Source organism: Pinus tabuliformis, chromosome 1_1 (assembly GCF_031772625.1).
Source record: "Pinus tabuliformis cultivar Carrire ecotype Pingquan chromosome 1_1, CPIR1, whole genome shotgun sequence".
Taxonomy (NCBI): Eukaryota; Viridiplantae; Streptophyta; class Pinopsida; order Pinales; family Pinaceae; genus Pinus; species Pinus tabuliformis.
In genome coordinates, this window is record NC_142297.1 from 534229102 (window position 1) to 534243574 (window position 14473).

General features: G+C 37.3%; 1 protein-coding gene across 1 annotated transcript in view; it reads left to right on the forward strand.

Annotated features, from left to right (window-relative positions):
- The window catches only part of LOC149214143 (uncharacterized), a 138038-nt gene that overhangs the window by 36586 nt on the left and 86979 nt on the right, over window positions 1-14473 (forward strand). The window contains exons 3-4 of the mRNA XM_089389308.1: window positions 9839-10091; window positions 10283-10499. Coding sequence (XP_089245434.1) covers window positions 9839-10091; window positions 10283-10499 — 470 coding nt within the window. The remainder of the gene's footprint in view (window positions 1-9838; window positions 10092-10282; window positions 10500-14473) is intronic.

Genomic DNA, 14473 nt, shown 5'->3' on the forward strand with positions numbered 1-14473 from the left:
GTCCATGATAAGCAAACTACAATACTCAATTACCAAATGACAAGGCATGCCTTTAGGTTCGAGAGGCCCACCTTCAAACATACAGTCATGGCAAATGGGAGAGGGACCACATGGCTGGTTTAGGTGGCAAAGAAATGGCACAATGAACTAGTTAGTGGCTGCAAGGGCTGATGGCTGCCAACTGAGGACCATCTTGGAGGAAAAAAAATTCTCCTAGGGATATCACTCACAAAATGGTGGGTAACATCTGGCTCCAACTGGGATGTGATCTCTCTCGAAGTAGATGAAGCTACTTGAATGGGAGGTCATGAAAACTCCAACAATCTTTAGGTTACCATAGAACTGTTACCTGCACATATAAGAGACGAAGAACACGGGGTAACATGCTTTCACGGCGTATCATGATCGCACATGCTTAATGTTAGGCCATAAAATCAACAAAAAAAATATGTAAATTCTAATTTAGATGCATCTAATATACCATGAGAAATAATATATGATGTTAGTTCTAATGAGAAAATGAGCATGCATTGCACCCTATCCTAATGTGCATATAGTAAGGCTAATACTAAGTGTGATAAAAAAGCTAGTGCAACCAACATATCATCACATAAATATACATGTGCCTACCAGTATGATTACTCATGTAACAACTCCCAAATCATATGTGGGCATAGTCACATGGTAGATGAAGCGGGTGGGAGGTGGGAAAACATGATCTCCATCCGAGGTAAAGGGAAGTCCTAGGAGAAAGAAAATAGGTCTATCTAGACGTCCCAGGCTTTCTTTCTAAGTACACAACGACGGAATGAAAGATCACTCCCAATAAATCCTCATCAGAATCATTGCTTGTAATATCATGCTTTGAATATGTCACACGGTTGTGATGAGAGGGGAACAAAGGGTGAGAGAAAGGAGTGCAACAAATGGGTTGCTCAATGTGATGGTCACATTAGAGAGGGGAGGTCATGGAGTGATCAAAACCCTGCGAGTGAGTCAAAGGGGATAAGGTATATTTAATGAAGGGTTCTTCCTTGACCCCATATTTAGAAAGGGGGAAAGGGGCATGGTCACTCAAGGTCATAGCAAAAGGGACGAGGGACTTGCTTGAGGAAGACTCAAGATGACGAACAAGAGGGAAAGGCAAAGGGGAGGGTGAACAGCCATATTTGACGATTTTTCCTTCCCCATAATCTAAAGGCTCAAGTGATTTGAATATATAATCATGAGGTGGGTAGGTAGGAGCCTCATTGATTTCCTCATTATAAGCATCAATGATTGAGTTTTCATCAAAAGGATAATCAATTGTTTTCAACTGTTCTTCTGTGAAAATTTCTAACCCAAAACTCTACTGCAACAACTAATTTATTTCACCTACTTATTCTTCACAATAAGTTATTTACAAAATCCCTTTAGCAAATATTAAAATAAATTCTACTACAGTTATCACATAATTACACAGAGAAAATACATACACAAGAACTAATCACATCAACACAGTTGTTTTTGGACAATTGTCCCCAGAAAAACCCAATGTGGGAAAAACGGTGCAACAGATGAGGGTTTTATTAATATTCAACAACAATCGCTTTTACAAGGAATGATTTTATAGAGAAACTAAGAGAAAACACCTAAGACTTTCCTTTGGATGCTTTCTGACACCTTGGAGACCCTTCTCCCACATCTGCATCACTTTTGCGTGGCTCAGCGTGGCTCTGCGTCCCTATGCGTCAACTTGCATGAGGGCTGTGTCTCCCCTGGACTGTACCTCCCTTTGCGTTGTCTCTCAATGTCCATGTGTCAACTCCTCCTTGGTCATTGACTGTTACTAATTCCCTCCTCTTCCTCCACCCTACAACTCTCCCTCTAAAATTGATCTCCTTCTCTTTGAGAATCGATTTTCCTTGAGACACTGAGTATCTGCCTGTGTGTCTCCAAATGATCCTCAAGTCTTCTATTATACTTTTCCTATTGATGAATCAACGACCGAGATTAATTCTCTAATCAACGGTTAAGATTAAAACAGACTTGATCCTCGTCTTTTAGAAGCTTCTCACCTTATCTTTATTAATACCCATTAATATTTTAATTTTCCTAAGTTTAGACTTAGGAACCCATTAAAATATTAATGATTTTAATAACTCCTCATTCGAGTGGAATTTTTCCAAAAAATTTCTGGGTCTTGGAGATCCCATGTGCCTTAGCCTCTCCACCAAAATTCAAGGCTAGAGCACATCCGATGCTACCCAAAATCAACACTCCCTCTTAGCGAGGAATGTGCTCTAGCAATGCTTCACCATAGAAGCATCACATTGATCCCCCACATCGGTCCTCTGTGCTGATGCTAGGCCTGTTGCCTCTCATCCACTGCACTTCTGCTTCCTGTACTGCTGCCCATGACACTGCTATTGCCACTGCTATATCTTTACTTCAACTCCCTCTCAACATGATGCCCATAGCACTGCCACTGCTAACTGTTGCACTAAAACTCCCGATACCTATCCATTTCTGCTACTGAAATGGATTATTCATCATCCCCATGTTCTCCCTGAAATTAAAAAAAAAAAACTTTGTTCTTCCTATAGCCTTGGTGAGGATGTCTGCCACCTGTTCTCCTGTAGGAGTGTACCTCAACTATACTGCCCCTCGTTGGACATAGTCTCTGACAAAGTGACACCTGATATCAATGTGCTTCGATTGATCATGAAATACTGGATTTTCAGAGAGCTTGATGCAACTTTGTTTATCACACAAAATCCAGGTCACTTCCATCCTTCTCTTGAATAGATTCACAAGCAATTTCCTAAGTTGTATGGTTGCGCACGAAGTTGTGCCAGCTTCCATATATTCTGCTTCAGCTGAGCTTAGAGCCACGAATTTATGTTTTCTACTACACCAGGAGGTCATTCCTGATCCAATGTTAAAACAGTACCCAATTGTACTTTTTTGTTCTACTGAACTTCCATCCCAATCTGCCTAATGTCATTGCCTTGGGTGTACAATAATCCATGCTCGACTGTTCATTGTATATACTTGAGAACATGTTTGGCTGCTGCCTAGTGCGCCCTCTTGGGTTCCACCATGAACTCACTGAGGGTGTTGACAGCGTAACAAATGTCTGGCCTGGTATTGACCAGATACATTAGGGACCCTATAAGTTGTCTGCACAAGGTGGGATCAACGTCTTTGTCTTCTAATGCATCAATCTTCTTCCAGTTGGTGATCATTGGAGTAGCCATAGGTCTACAGTCCTGCATTCTGAATCTCTTCAAGATCTCTGTAGCATATCTCCCTTGTCCAAGGAAGATCTCACCCTTCTGTTGCCAAACTTCTAACCCCGGGAAATAATTCATCTGTACCAAATCCTTCATGTCGAATTCTGTGGCTAGATGCTTCTTGCAGTCTTTGATGAGCCTGGATGATCCTGTCAGGAAAAGATCATGCACATATAATACTAGGATTAGAGGCTCATTCTCTATGACAAGATAGTAGAGATTAGGATCTACGTCACTCTTGACGAACGCCATCTTCTGCAAGTAGCCATCAATTCCACTGTACCATGCTCTAGGTGCCTGTTTAAGCCCATACAAGGATTTCTTTAATTTGCATACATGATATTTCTTCTCATGTGTCTCAAAACCCTATGGCTATTCAATGAATACTTCGTTTTCTATCACCCCGTTCAAGAATGTTGTCTTGACATCCATCTGGTGAATCTCCCACCCCATTTGTGCAGCAAGGGATATCACGGTTCTAATAGAAGTATACCTGGCTATTGGGGCAAAGGTTTCTTCGTAGTCTATCCCTTCCTTATGAGCATTTGCTTTAGCCACAAACTTGGCTATGTATTTCTCCACACTTTGTAGATCCATCTCGAACCTACCACTGACTTGTCCTGAGTCATAGATACCACTTCCCATACATCATTGACCATTATAGATCTGTATTCCTCCACCATAGCATCTACCCATGCTTAATGTTGAACGACCTTTTGAAAACTAGAAGGTTCCCAACCTGAGCTACTAGGGCCTAGTATCTGTTTGGTTGTCTTCGCTCCCTTTTATCATTCTTGGGTGCACCAATGAAGTTCTCTGCATCCCACAAAATCTGTCGGAGTTCTCGGCTCATTCTTCCATAGGTAGTGGGTACATCTATCAACTCTTGCTCTTTGTGAGATTCGTCTTGTTCTGAAGCTTTGCCTTTAAGAGAATTGCTGGTCGAAGTGGTTGAACCAACGGATCGTCTTTTGACTGCTCCTTGCAAGGAATTAATTGGGATTTCCTGAAAGCTCTGTCCTCCATGAACTTTACATCCCACTGAACTAATACCTTCCTACTCCCTGGAAGATAGACTTTATATGCCTTAGCATTCTCGCTATATCCCACAAGATATCGTTTCTCAGCAGTTTGATCTAATTTCATTCTCTTTTCTTCGAGTATACAACAATATGCCAAACTCCCAAATATCCTGAAATGACCGACCTTAGGTGTCTTCCTGGTGAAGACCCTTTCTGGATTGATTTTTCCCAATGCCCTGTATGGAGTCTTGTTCTGGACATAAACTGCCGTGCTGCATGCTTCTGCCCATAGGAATTTAGGCATATCCTGATCATATAGCATTGCCCTAGATGCTTCCGCAATAGTCCTGATTTTCCTTTCAGCTACTCCATTTTGCTCCAGATTGTAGGGAGTTGTCCACTCCCTTTTGATGCCTTCTCTGACGCAAAAATTGGTGAAGTCCTTGTTAACATACTCTCCTGTCAGATTGTCCACTAGAGCCTTGAACTTTTTGAATCGACCAAAAACCTCAATCGTGGTTTTCAGAAAGTAGATCCAAGTCTTCCTAGCATGGTCATCGATGAAGGTGACGAAGTATTTAGCACCATTAAGAGCTTTTGTGGAAATCGGTCCACAAATCTTTGAGTCTATCAATCCTAGAACACTCTTAACTCTATTGCTACTTCTTGACAATGCTGCTTTGGCATACTTGCCTAGAGTGCACCCTCTGCATACATCATCTCGTTCGGTACTTAGTTTTGGAACTCTTGATAATGTTTTCCTGAGAATTCTCAGAGCCCCATGGTGTAAGTGTCCCATCCTCCTGAGCATAGTTCATTCAAATATTTATTTCCATTTCTGCCTATCTGTGCCATTGGAGATTTTAGCTGTAATCTATACAACCTGTTCTGATGCCAATTTGGGCCTTCCTTTTCCAACTCGGGTGTTTGACATATACTTTCTCCTTAATGAAGAAAACGTCATAGCCCTTGTTTTGAAGTTGAGATACGGAGAGTAAGTTCATCCCCAATCCTAGCACATGCAGCACATTGGTTGCTCGAAGTCGCTCTCCTGCTTCGGTTTGAAAGACTATAATACCTCTTCCTACTGGGGTACACTTTTCCTTATTTCCCATGGTGATCTGAAAATTCATCCTTTCTTCTTGATAATATGAAAAAAATTCTTGAATCCCTGTCATAGCCAAGAAGCTCCCTATCTATATACCAAACCTCAGAGGATGCAGAGCTTGCTAGGCAAGCGACTTCTTCTTCCAATCTGGAAGCTAACATAGAATAATCGTGATCCATGTCCCTTGTGCTTTCTTTTGGAAATCTGTGTGAGTACCTTTGAGTCTTGCATCCTTGACCCGTAGCCGATTCTTCTCTCCTGTTGCTGGATCTTAGCTTTGATACCATGTGAAAATTTCTAACTCAAAATTCTACTGTCGCAACTGATTTATTTCACCTGCTTATGCTTTGTGTTTGTCCATTTAGTAGGTTGTCGGGACCTCAACAACCTTGCTAATTGGGTCGGTAACAAGTATAAATCTTATTTTATGTGCACTACAACTTAAGATTGTTGTCTTGATATTGTGATGCAGTAGAGATTTGAAATGATAATAATAAAAGAGATATGTCTTGGGACAACTGTACAGAGAATATTAATTTGGAGGATGGAGCCATGGTTTTAGAGTTCTTGGAAACTAAACTTTTGGGTGGTCATATTCATGGAGTGGGCACGCCACCCACATCCACTAGCAGGTTTCCATATGCAACAATTTTGCGTTATCTTCAGAGCATCCAACATTACATGGGGGCCATGTTCCACGAACACTTCCACCTACTCCTACTTTCCTTGTTTATGGATCACAAGAAAAGAAACTAGATGTTTCTCATGGCAAGAGGAAAACTCAGCAGATACAATATCTCCTTTTCTTTATACTTATTAGTTTGTTTCTAGTACAACTTATTTGGTAAACATTATTGATAGTTTCAGTTTGAAATTTGAACCTACCTTTGAATTGTGGATTAAATCTTTCAGCGCTTTAGTAATGAATGTGATTCTCTATTTCATTTGGTGGTTGATGTTATATATTACAATTTGTTGATAAGAAATTTTATATGCTAAAAGTTGAAGGTTGATGATTGATCATTTGTTGGCAATGTTATAATTACTAGATGATTGATGTTATATGTTTACTAAATGGTTGATGCTTTAATGATCATCACTTAAATCTATGTTTTCATGTTTGCTGCAGTTTACATTCTACGTGTTTTTTGAGTATATAAGTATTAAAATATATTAAAATATGTATTATATAAAGATACCCTTAAACACTCTGCTTCCAAAATTTGTTGGAAATTGTGCTTTTCACTCTTGCTCCCACTCGCCGCTCCCAATAGCATTGCTTTCATCCCAACTGCAATAGGAATTCAAGTAATCCTCTAAGCCGTCCAATATAGTGAACACCTCCCATTGAAAGTTGTTTCATCACACATCTTACAAAGGAAAAACAAAATCACCCCCTAGTTTCTAGATGTATTGCCCTTCAAAATATTTTTAATTATCTGTTGGAAAAAATTAAAGTGATTTGAGTCCATCATGGCTTAGGAATCATAGAATCTCAAGAAAGAGGTGGAACTAGGGTTGTGGGGGAGCGTGTCCCCATACCCCCTTCCACCCCTTGAACTTGTTCTCTAATTTGTTTTCACTCCTTGCCAATTTAGGAGTGCAGTATTTGGCCCTAGTGTTGATATGCAATTCATGGTAATGCTTAAGAATTAAAGTAAAAGTGACATTCTCCTTTATCTTTCATTTTCATCTTTTGACTTAAATTTTTAACGTTACCATGAAATGACTCAGGATGTTTGAGAGTGGTTCCAACCTTATTGGATTTCATATGCAAAAAGTAGAATTTTAGATCTCGCTCAAAATCAAGCAGACTTATCATATTTTTTAGGAATGGGAGGATTGCAATGTTTCCATTGGATTTTGTCATGTACTAGCATATGGAACTTGTATTTAATCAAGAGCACCAAACCCTCTATGCGGGGGAGACTCCCAATAATCAAGAGCACCTAGGGTACTAGGGCATGGAACTTGTATTTAATCAGGAGCACCAAGGTCGTTTGACTATGCAGGAGGAGACTCTCAATAAAGCACGAGACAAGAAGTTAAAAATTTCTCGTGGCAAGAGGGTCAAGCAGTGGATAATAGATTTACTTGTCTTTTCTAGTTTCTAGTACTTTTTATAACTATTGACACTTTCATATTTATTATGGTATTTTTTGTAAACAATATATGACAATTTAAGTTTGAAGTTGGCATTTATAACTAATTGCTAATGAATTATGAATATGATGCTTCGTGAAAGTTGAAAGTTGAAACATTTCATTTCATGTTAGATATTCTTTGTTATCGTTTGGTTACTTGGTAATGGTTACAAGTGTAAGTTACAACTTTTTTGATCAATGATGATAGATGTTATATATTGAATTTTGAAAGTTTAAGATTGATGAATCATGAGACTCGATATGTTGTATGGTTACTTGGTAATGGTAATGGTTACAAGTATAAGTTACAACTTTTGTGATCAATGATGATAAATTTTATATATTGAATTTTGAAAGTTTAAGATTGATGAATCATGAGACTCGATATGTTGTATGTTACTAACTTGTGGACATGGTTGATGAAGATTATAATTTCTAGATGATTGATGTTATATGGTTCAATCCATGCTTTTATGCTTTTTATATCTAATTCATAATTCTACATGCTTTTGTTAAAATATATGCATGAAAATATATCAAAATATATATTATATAAAAAATTTCTACCAATTCGCTCCCAAACTTGGAGCTTTCGAAAATGTCGCTCCCCGCTCCTAAGTAACCTTGGGTGGAACCTCAACTCCCTCTCTTTCCAGGGCCACTCTAAGTTTCATGGTATTATCATGAGTGGGATCTTTCACTTCTCTTGTACCGTTGATGGCCAAAATGGCTGCACCAGTTGATGGGACAAGCTCCACTTCAAAGCAAGGCTCCCATAGCTCAATAATCAACAGCTACTCCTCCAAATCTTCATTGAGATTCACTCCTAGCTTATCCTCTTAGGTGATTGCTTTTCCTCGAGAAGGAAGAGGAGGCTACTCTTTTAGAGCTATTAAGGTGTTAGGGTTCAAGATCCTAGGGATATTAGCATTCAAAGATTGCACCACCACTTTATTGAACCATTGCCAATAGAGTTGTTCAATGCAATATATTTTTGCAAAGAACTTTCATTGCATTTACCACGCGGCTGGTCAACATTGTCACTATCCTTCATATAACTCCATGTCATGCCTTTTAAAAATTATTTCACTCTAGAGTGAAACTTTAAAACCCTAAACCCCAAAGTTTCAGGTGAATTGAAAACCCTGACCATTAGCTGAAGAAAACACTGGTGTTGATTTCACCACTTTCATAACCACTGAAGCAATAATACTTGCCAGATCTGAACCACCCTTGTCTGTCAAATCTACTCTTGTACAGGCAGAAAAAGAGAAACACCCTTCTACCTTGAAAGATAGCCCTATACTTGCAATTTCAGATGCAAATCCAGTACCTAGTCCATCAGTACACAGCCCAACAACCAAATCCATACATTATATAGCACCACCGGGGCCTGTACATCCTTCCCCTACACTGAACACTGAAGTTGATTTTTTGTCTTCACAGCCATCAGAATGGTCATCGTTCCCTCCACATTTCAGTTGTCTTCCTTCCCCGTCATGGTTATCCAATTTTTTATAATTTTTTTTGTAATCTTTAATTTTATTTGGTAGCCAAAATAACTAACGACAACATTTTGAAGGTCAAATTATGTCTTTACTCTATATAAAAACCTAGTCTAAATCTATTTTAATTCTAGGTCTATCAAGTGCCAAGAGAGATCAAATCTTGAGGTGTAAACTTTTTTAAGATTACAAAACTTGAGAAAAGTTACATTTGGAAAAATTCTTACATTCTAGATAAATAATATTAATTTAGGCTAGTTATTATCAAATTTTTAAAAAGAAAGCAATAACATAATATTTTCTTGAATATCTACCAAATTGACAATTAATTAAAGAAATTTATTCTGTTGTATAAGAAATAGCATCATATTCATGGTTACTTAAAATATTTAATTTGTTTAGTTTTGTAGTTTTCTGTGTGCCTTTCATAACTGAGAAAATACATGGTACATACATACCTAGATTTCCATACCATTAAATGATTGTAATTTGTTAGTGCATAATCGGTTAATTATCATCATAAATTCCATAGCCTATATTCTTTTAATATTAATGTTATTCTACACTTTATTTGCTCAAAAAAAAATAATTTCTCTAAATCATATTAAACGTGTTGTTTTCTTAAACTTGTTTGCAAGTAGTGGTTTAAAATATAAATTTAAATTCGTAATCTGTGTAAGATATTTCTTATATCTAATTTTTTTAACCATACAGATATTTCTTCTATTTCTTCTGTCTAAGTTTTTTACCATTGAAACTAACTATAATTTCAATTGGTGATTAGTTTGTTCTTGTAGGGGCAACTCAATTAGCGTTGGTGTGGTATCACCTTACAGGGAACAAGTTCTTTACTTGGACAGGAAGTTAAGTACTATAAAAGATGAATGGAAGAACATTCTTGATGTAGAGGTCCAATCAGTTGATGGGTTTCAAGGTGGAGAAAAAGATATTATAATTATTTCCACTGTCCGTACTGGGAAAAAAATTGGCTTCCTTTCTGATGATCGGCGCACTAATGTGGCTTTAACACGTGCAAGGTACTTTTTCTTTTTTCCCCGATCTGCTGGTCAGCATCATGCCATCTCCAGTTCTCTCTTGTGAATGTTAAGTCGTGATTCTGTTAGAAATATTGTTGAAGGCTTTCGTAATCATTCATGAATCATGATGCATGTTATTCTTTCATGTTGCTTTTGGAATCTAACTAGTTTGCTTTTTTGTTTGTTATCAGATTTTGTCTTTGGATCATTGGGCATGGGCCATCTCTACTTCAAAGCAACTCTGTATGGACGAAGATTGTAAAAGATGCCAAGTTAAGGAAGTGTTTTCTAGATTCTAGCATGGATCCAAAAATAGTAAAAGTGATAAGAAAGGCAAAAGCCGAATTGGACCAACTAGAAGATCTGCTAAACAAGGATTCCGTCCTCTTTAACAATACTGTTTGGAAGGTACCTCAGAAGCCACAACCACTCTTCCCAAGTAGATAAAGTTTATTACTTTTGTCAGTTCCTTAACATGATTACGCTGCATATTATTATTTCTGTTTTATTTTTCTTTCACTAGGATCTTGCGAATTGCATTTATTTTCTATTTACGCCTATGTAAAATTTACTTTGGAAGTAGTTAACATGTATATTGTAATTTATTGAGATCACAAGTGTATGGGATGTTGATTAATTATATAATCAAAATGAGATTTGATTGGAAATTTTTATGGCTTTCATAAATTCTTTTATATCGTTGATGGTTAAAAATCTGATGAGAAATAAAGTTTATTTTTATGTTCTCAAAAATTGCACATTAGCCCATTCTACTTATTATCTTCTAATAATGTACGTGACTAGGACACGTGTGTAGCCCATTCTACTTATTATCTTCTAATAATGTACGTGAATAGGACACGTGTGTAGCCCATTCTACTTATTATCTTCTAATAATGTACGTGACTAGGACACGTATGTTAATGCCTACCTGTTTTCTTCTTGTTATGTCACTTTGTTATTAATACCTTACACTTTTCTACTTATCACTCTTATTAGCTATTCTATTCAGGTCACTCTCTTGGCACTTTCTATTCTTACACATAAACTTGTATTAGTAATAATCTTTCCTCTTTCCACCCGTCATCACAAGAGAATGTATGTGGCACTATCCACGACCTACCTAATATAAAACATAATTTCTACCTCCTACACAAAATGTAATGCATGTAATTGGCGGCATGTTGAGTATTGTTGTCTTTGTTTTTGAGAGGTTGACTCCTCCATGCGGCAAAGTGATTCCATTTTGGGGTTGGGGTTGGCCTATTCATGATGTGAATTTATTTTGTTGATGTTATTCTTTTGGTGATGGTTGGTCATAGAATTACTCTAAACATGGGAGGTGTTTTAATGGGTAATCTCATAAGATAGTTTTTTTTTTTTTTTCTTTACTTTGAATGTGACTTTCTCTTGAGGTTTTAGGTTTATAAGAGGGGCATTACTTGGAAAACTAAGATTGAGATAGTATGTTCATTATGCCCTATACCATACTTGACACTTTCCATGCCACATTACAAGCCCCATATATAATCTCCATTCTTCTGGTCTAACTTGTCATTGGTTCATTGGGATTTGGCACCCTCATGTCCACACTCCTTGAGTAGGAAACATTGCCTTGGATGTTGGAGTTTAATGCAGCTAAAAGAATGAAAAAAACATATCATGGCCACAATAAAGCAAAAAGAAGAAAATCAAAATGCAAAAGATCGTTGGGACACAATTTAGCATCGTGGGCAAAAACTTAGCATGATCTCTACCCTCCTCATTAGCCATTACCTAGTTCTTGAGCACATGATGTTCATTCACATAACAAAAACCCTTGCATGTTTTAACCCTATTGAGCGAGCACATGATGATCATTCACATCACAAAAACCCTTGCATGTTTTAACCCTATTGAGCGATACACTGTCTCATCGCAGCCCCTAAAGGGAGAGACATTTCCTAGATAGATCCATCAATTTGTAGGTGCATATGCTAATATGGTTATGGAGTGGGAAAGTCTTCAATGATGATACAACAACCATGGTACCAACTAATGGAGGTCCAACATCTTGAGTGTAATAATGAGTAGAGGGACAAATGGTGGAGGCATGAGTTACCCCTTTCCTCAACTTACCTTGTCCAAGCCTCCAATGCACCTTTTACTTTAATGATTTTCCTTTCTTTCTTGCAAAGCTTGTATGACCAGTTTGCTTTTTGATTTTCCAATGCCCTTAATAATGTAGTATTTTATTGCTTATTGGAGTTGGGACATTAATAAGCTCCTTTATTTATATGGATCATTAAATGTTGAAGAATAGGGAGATGGCTAATGAGGGTGGTAGAGCTCATGCTAGGCTTTTATCCACATGTTAAATATATGTCCTATACCTCTTTTTCATTTTTCATTTTCTCTCTAGACAAAACAATAAATCAAGAAAGAAAAGACTAATAAAATCCATGCTACACAATGAACAAAATAAATTGGATAGTGATTTGCAAAATGAACTCTTTGTTGAAGGCACTTATCTCATCAGACAAGAACAAGGTTTGCTAGAGTGGAGGCTAGCCTTCTATAAAATCTTTTCACTGACTAGATAATGGCTAGCTAATGACTAGTTGGATTCCTACTCTAGAAAATATTTTTTACTAGTCATCCTCATGTTTGAGACTTAATATTTTTCGTAAAATATTACATTACAAGAATTAGTTTGCCCACTAAGGGTTTGTATTAGTTCACAATGCTCAAGTTGGTCCAGGATTCCCTTTGCTAATGGTCCGTAATGGTAATGGTCAAAGATAAAGAGTAGTGACAATTAGTTACCTAACGTCTCTCTCTTTGTCCATGTAGTAGATGTTGAAATTGCTCAAGTCAAATTATTATTTTATTCAAGCATGTTTTTCATGCTCATCATTATTTGTATTGGTCAAAGTCAAAAGCTTATTCACAGCCTAGAAAAAATATTTTTCAAAAGATGTAATTTGGGTCAAATTCACCTCAAGAAGCCAGTTGGCCCTGCCTAAGAAGAGACACCTATTCGATCCCCTCTGAACAAGTATAAATAAAAGTCAAGTTGAGCACATTTGGAGACCAATTTGTAGCATCTGATCTCTATTCTTTTGCGGTAGAACATGAAAAGATGCAAAGTTAGGGAGAGAAAAAGAAAAGGGGGAAGTCTGATCTTTCTTGAAGCTTGCATGTCTCTTGTTGGCATGTTGAAGGTTGTTGCTAGGGCTGAACTTGTTGCTGGACCTGTTACTACACTTGATGATGGATTTGTTGGTGGAAGAATATCTTGAAGGAGGGCTTGACTAGGCATCTTGAAGGTTGGAGTCTTGTCTTGGTCTTGAGTCTTGGATATCTCACTTTGATCTGATTCTATAAGTAGAGGAGTTTCTTGGGTTTTCCTCCTTGTGGTCTTTTTCTCTGGCTTAGAGCCTAATCTTTGGTGTTCTTTGTGTCTTGTGATCTTCATGTTTTATATGCTTTTATAATTTTTTGATGAAAAGAAAGTAATAAAATAAATAAAAATCCAACAAATATTCACAAGCAATTATTGTGTAAGAGAAATCAACCTAAATATGCAAGCAACACAATTTCTCAGCATGGAATCAGAGCTAAGGGTAGAAAAAGAAAGCCAGAAGATTACGTTCTATTGGCATTTTGCTTGAAAATATTCTCGAAGCAGTCTTCACTCCCTTTAGAGAAGATCATTATCATGTCTAAGATTCGAAGCCTGAAACATCCAAGAAGGTCCGAAACTTATATTGACAGATCAGTCCAACATATACTCTCTGGTTGGAATCCAAGCTCAAGAAAATGTATGATTAGTCTTATGTTAACCTATGACATCCATTTGTATTGAAAATCAAAGTTATTATTGAAGCATCCTAAAGCGAAATACTTCGAAACACCTGAGACATGTATCATTTTAAGGTCATCACGCTATGAACAAAGTGCGAAGATCTGCTTCTATAATTTTTTTGGAAGATATGATCTCTGAAACAATGCAAAAGTCTCCCTAATATTATGACATGGGAAGATACTGTGGTAACCCTAGATAGATTTAAAGATCCGAAGCTGTGATAGCACTTGGTGATCCGAATTGAATGTGATAAACAAGAGATCCGCAAAGGTCTAAGGTTATGGTACATAATAATCAAGAGGTCTGCATTAACCTAGTAGGCTGAGACTGGGGTGAAGAAGAAGTATCTGAACCCTCTGTAAGAAATTCAAATATTTTATGACATTGACAACATTCTCTGAGGAAAAGAAACTATGATGCAAGTTTGAGGCTGCTATACTAGTTCATTTTTGCCCTAAATAAGATTCTAGACTGTCTAGCAACTAATATAATCTAAGTTCAGAGGGACACTACTCCATGACAATATGCGAGTATA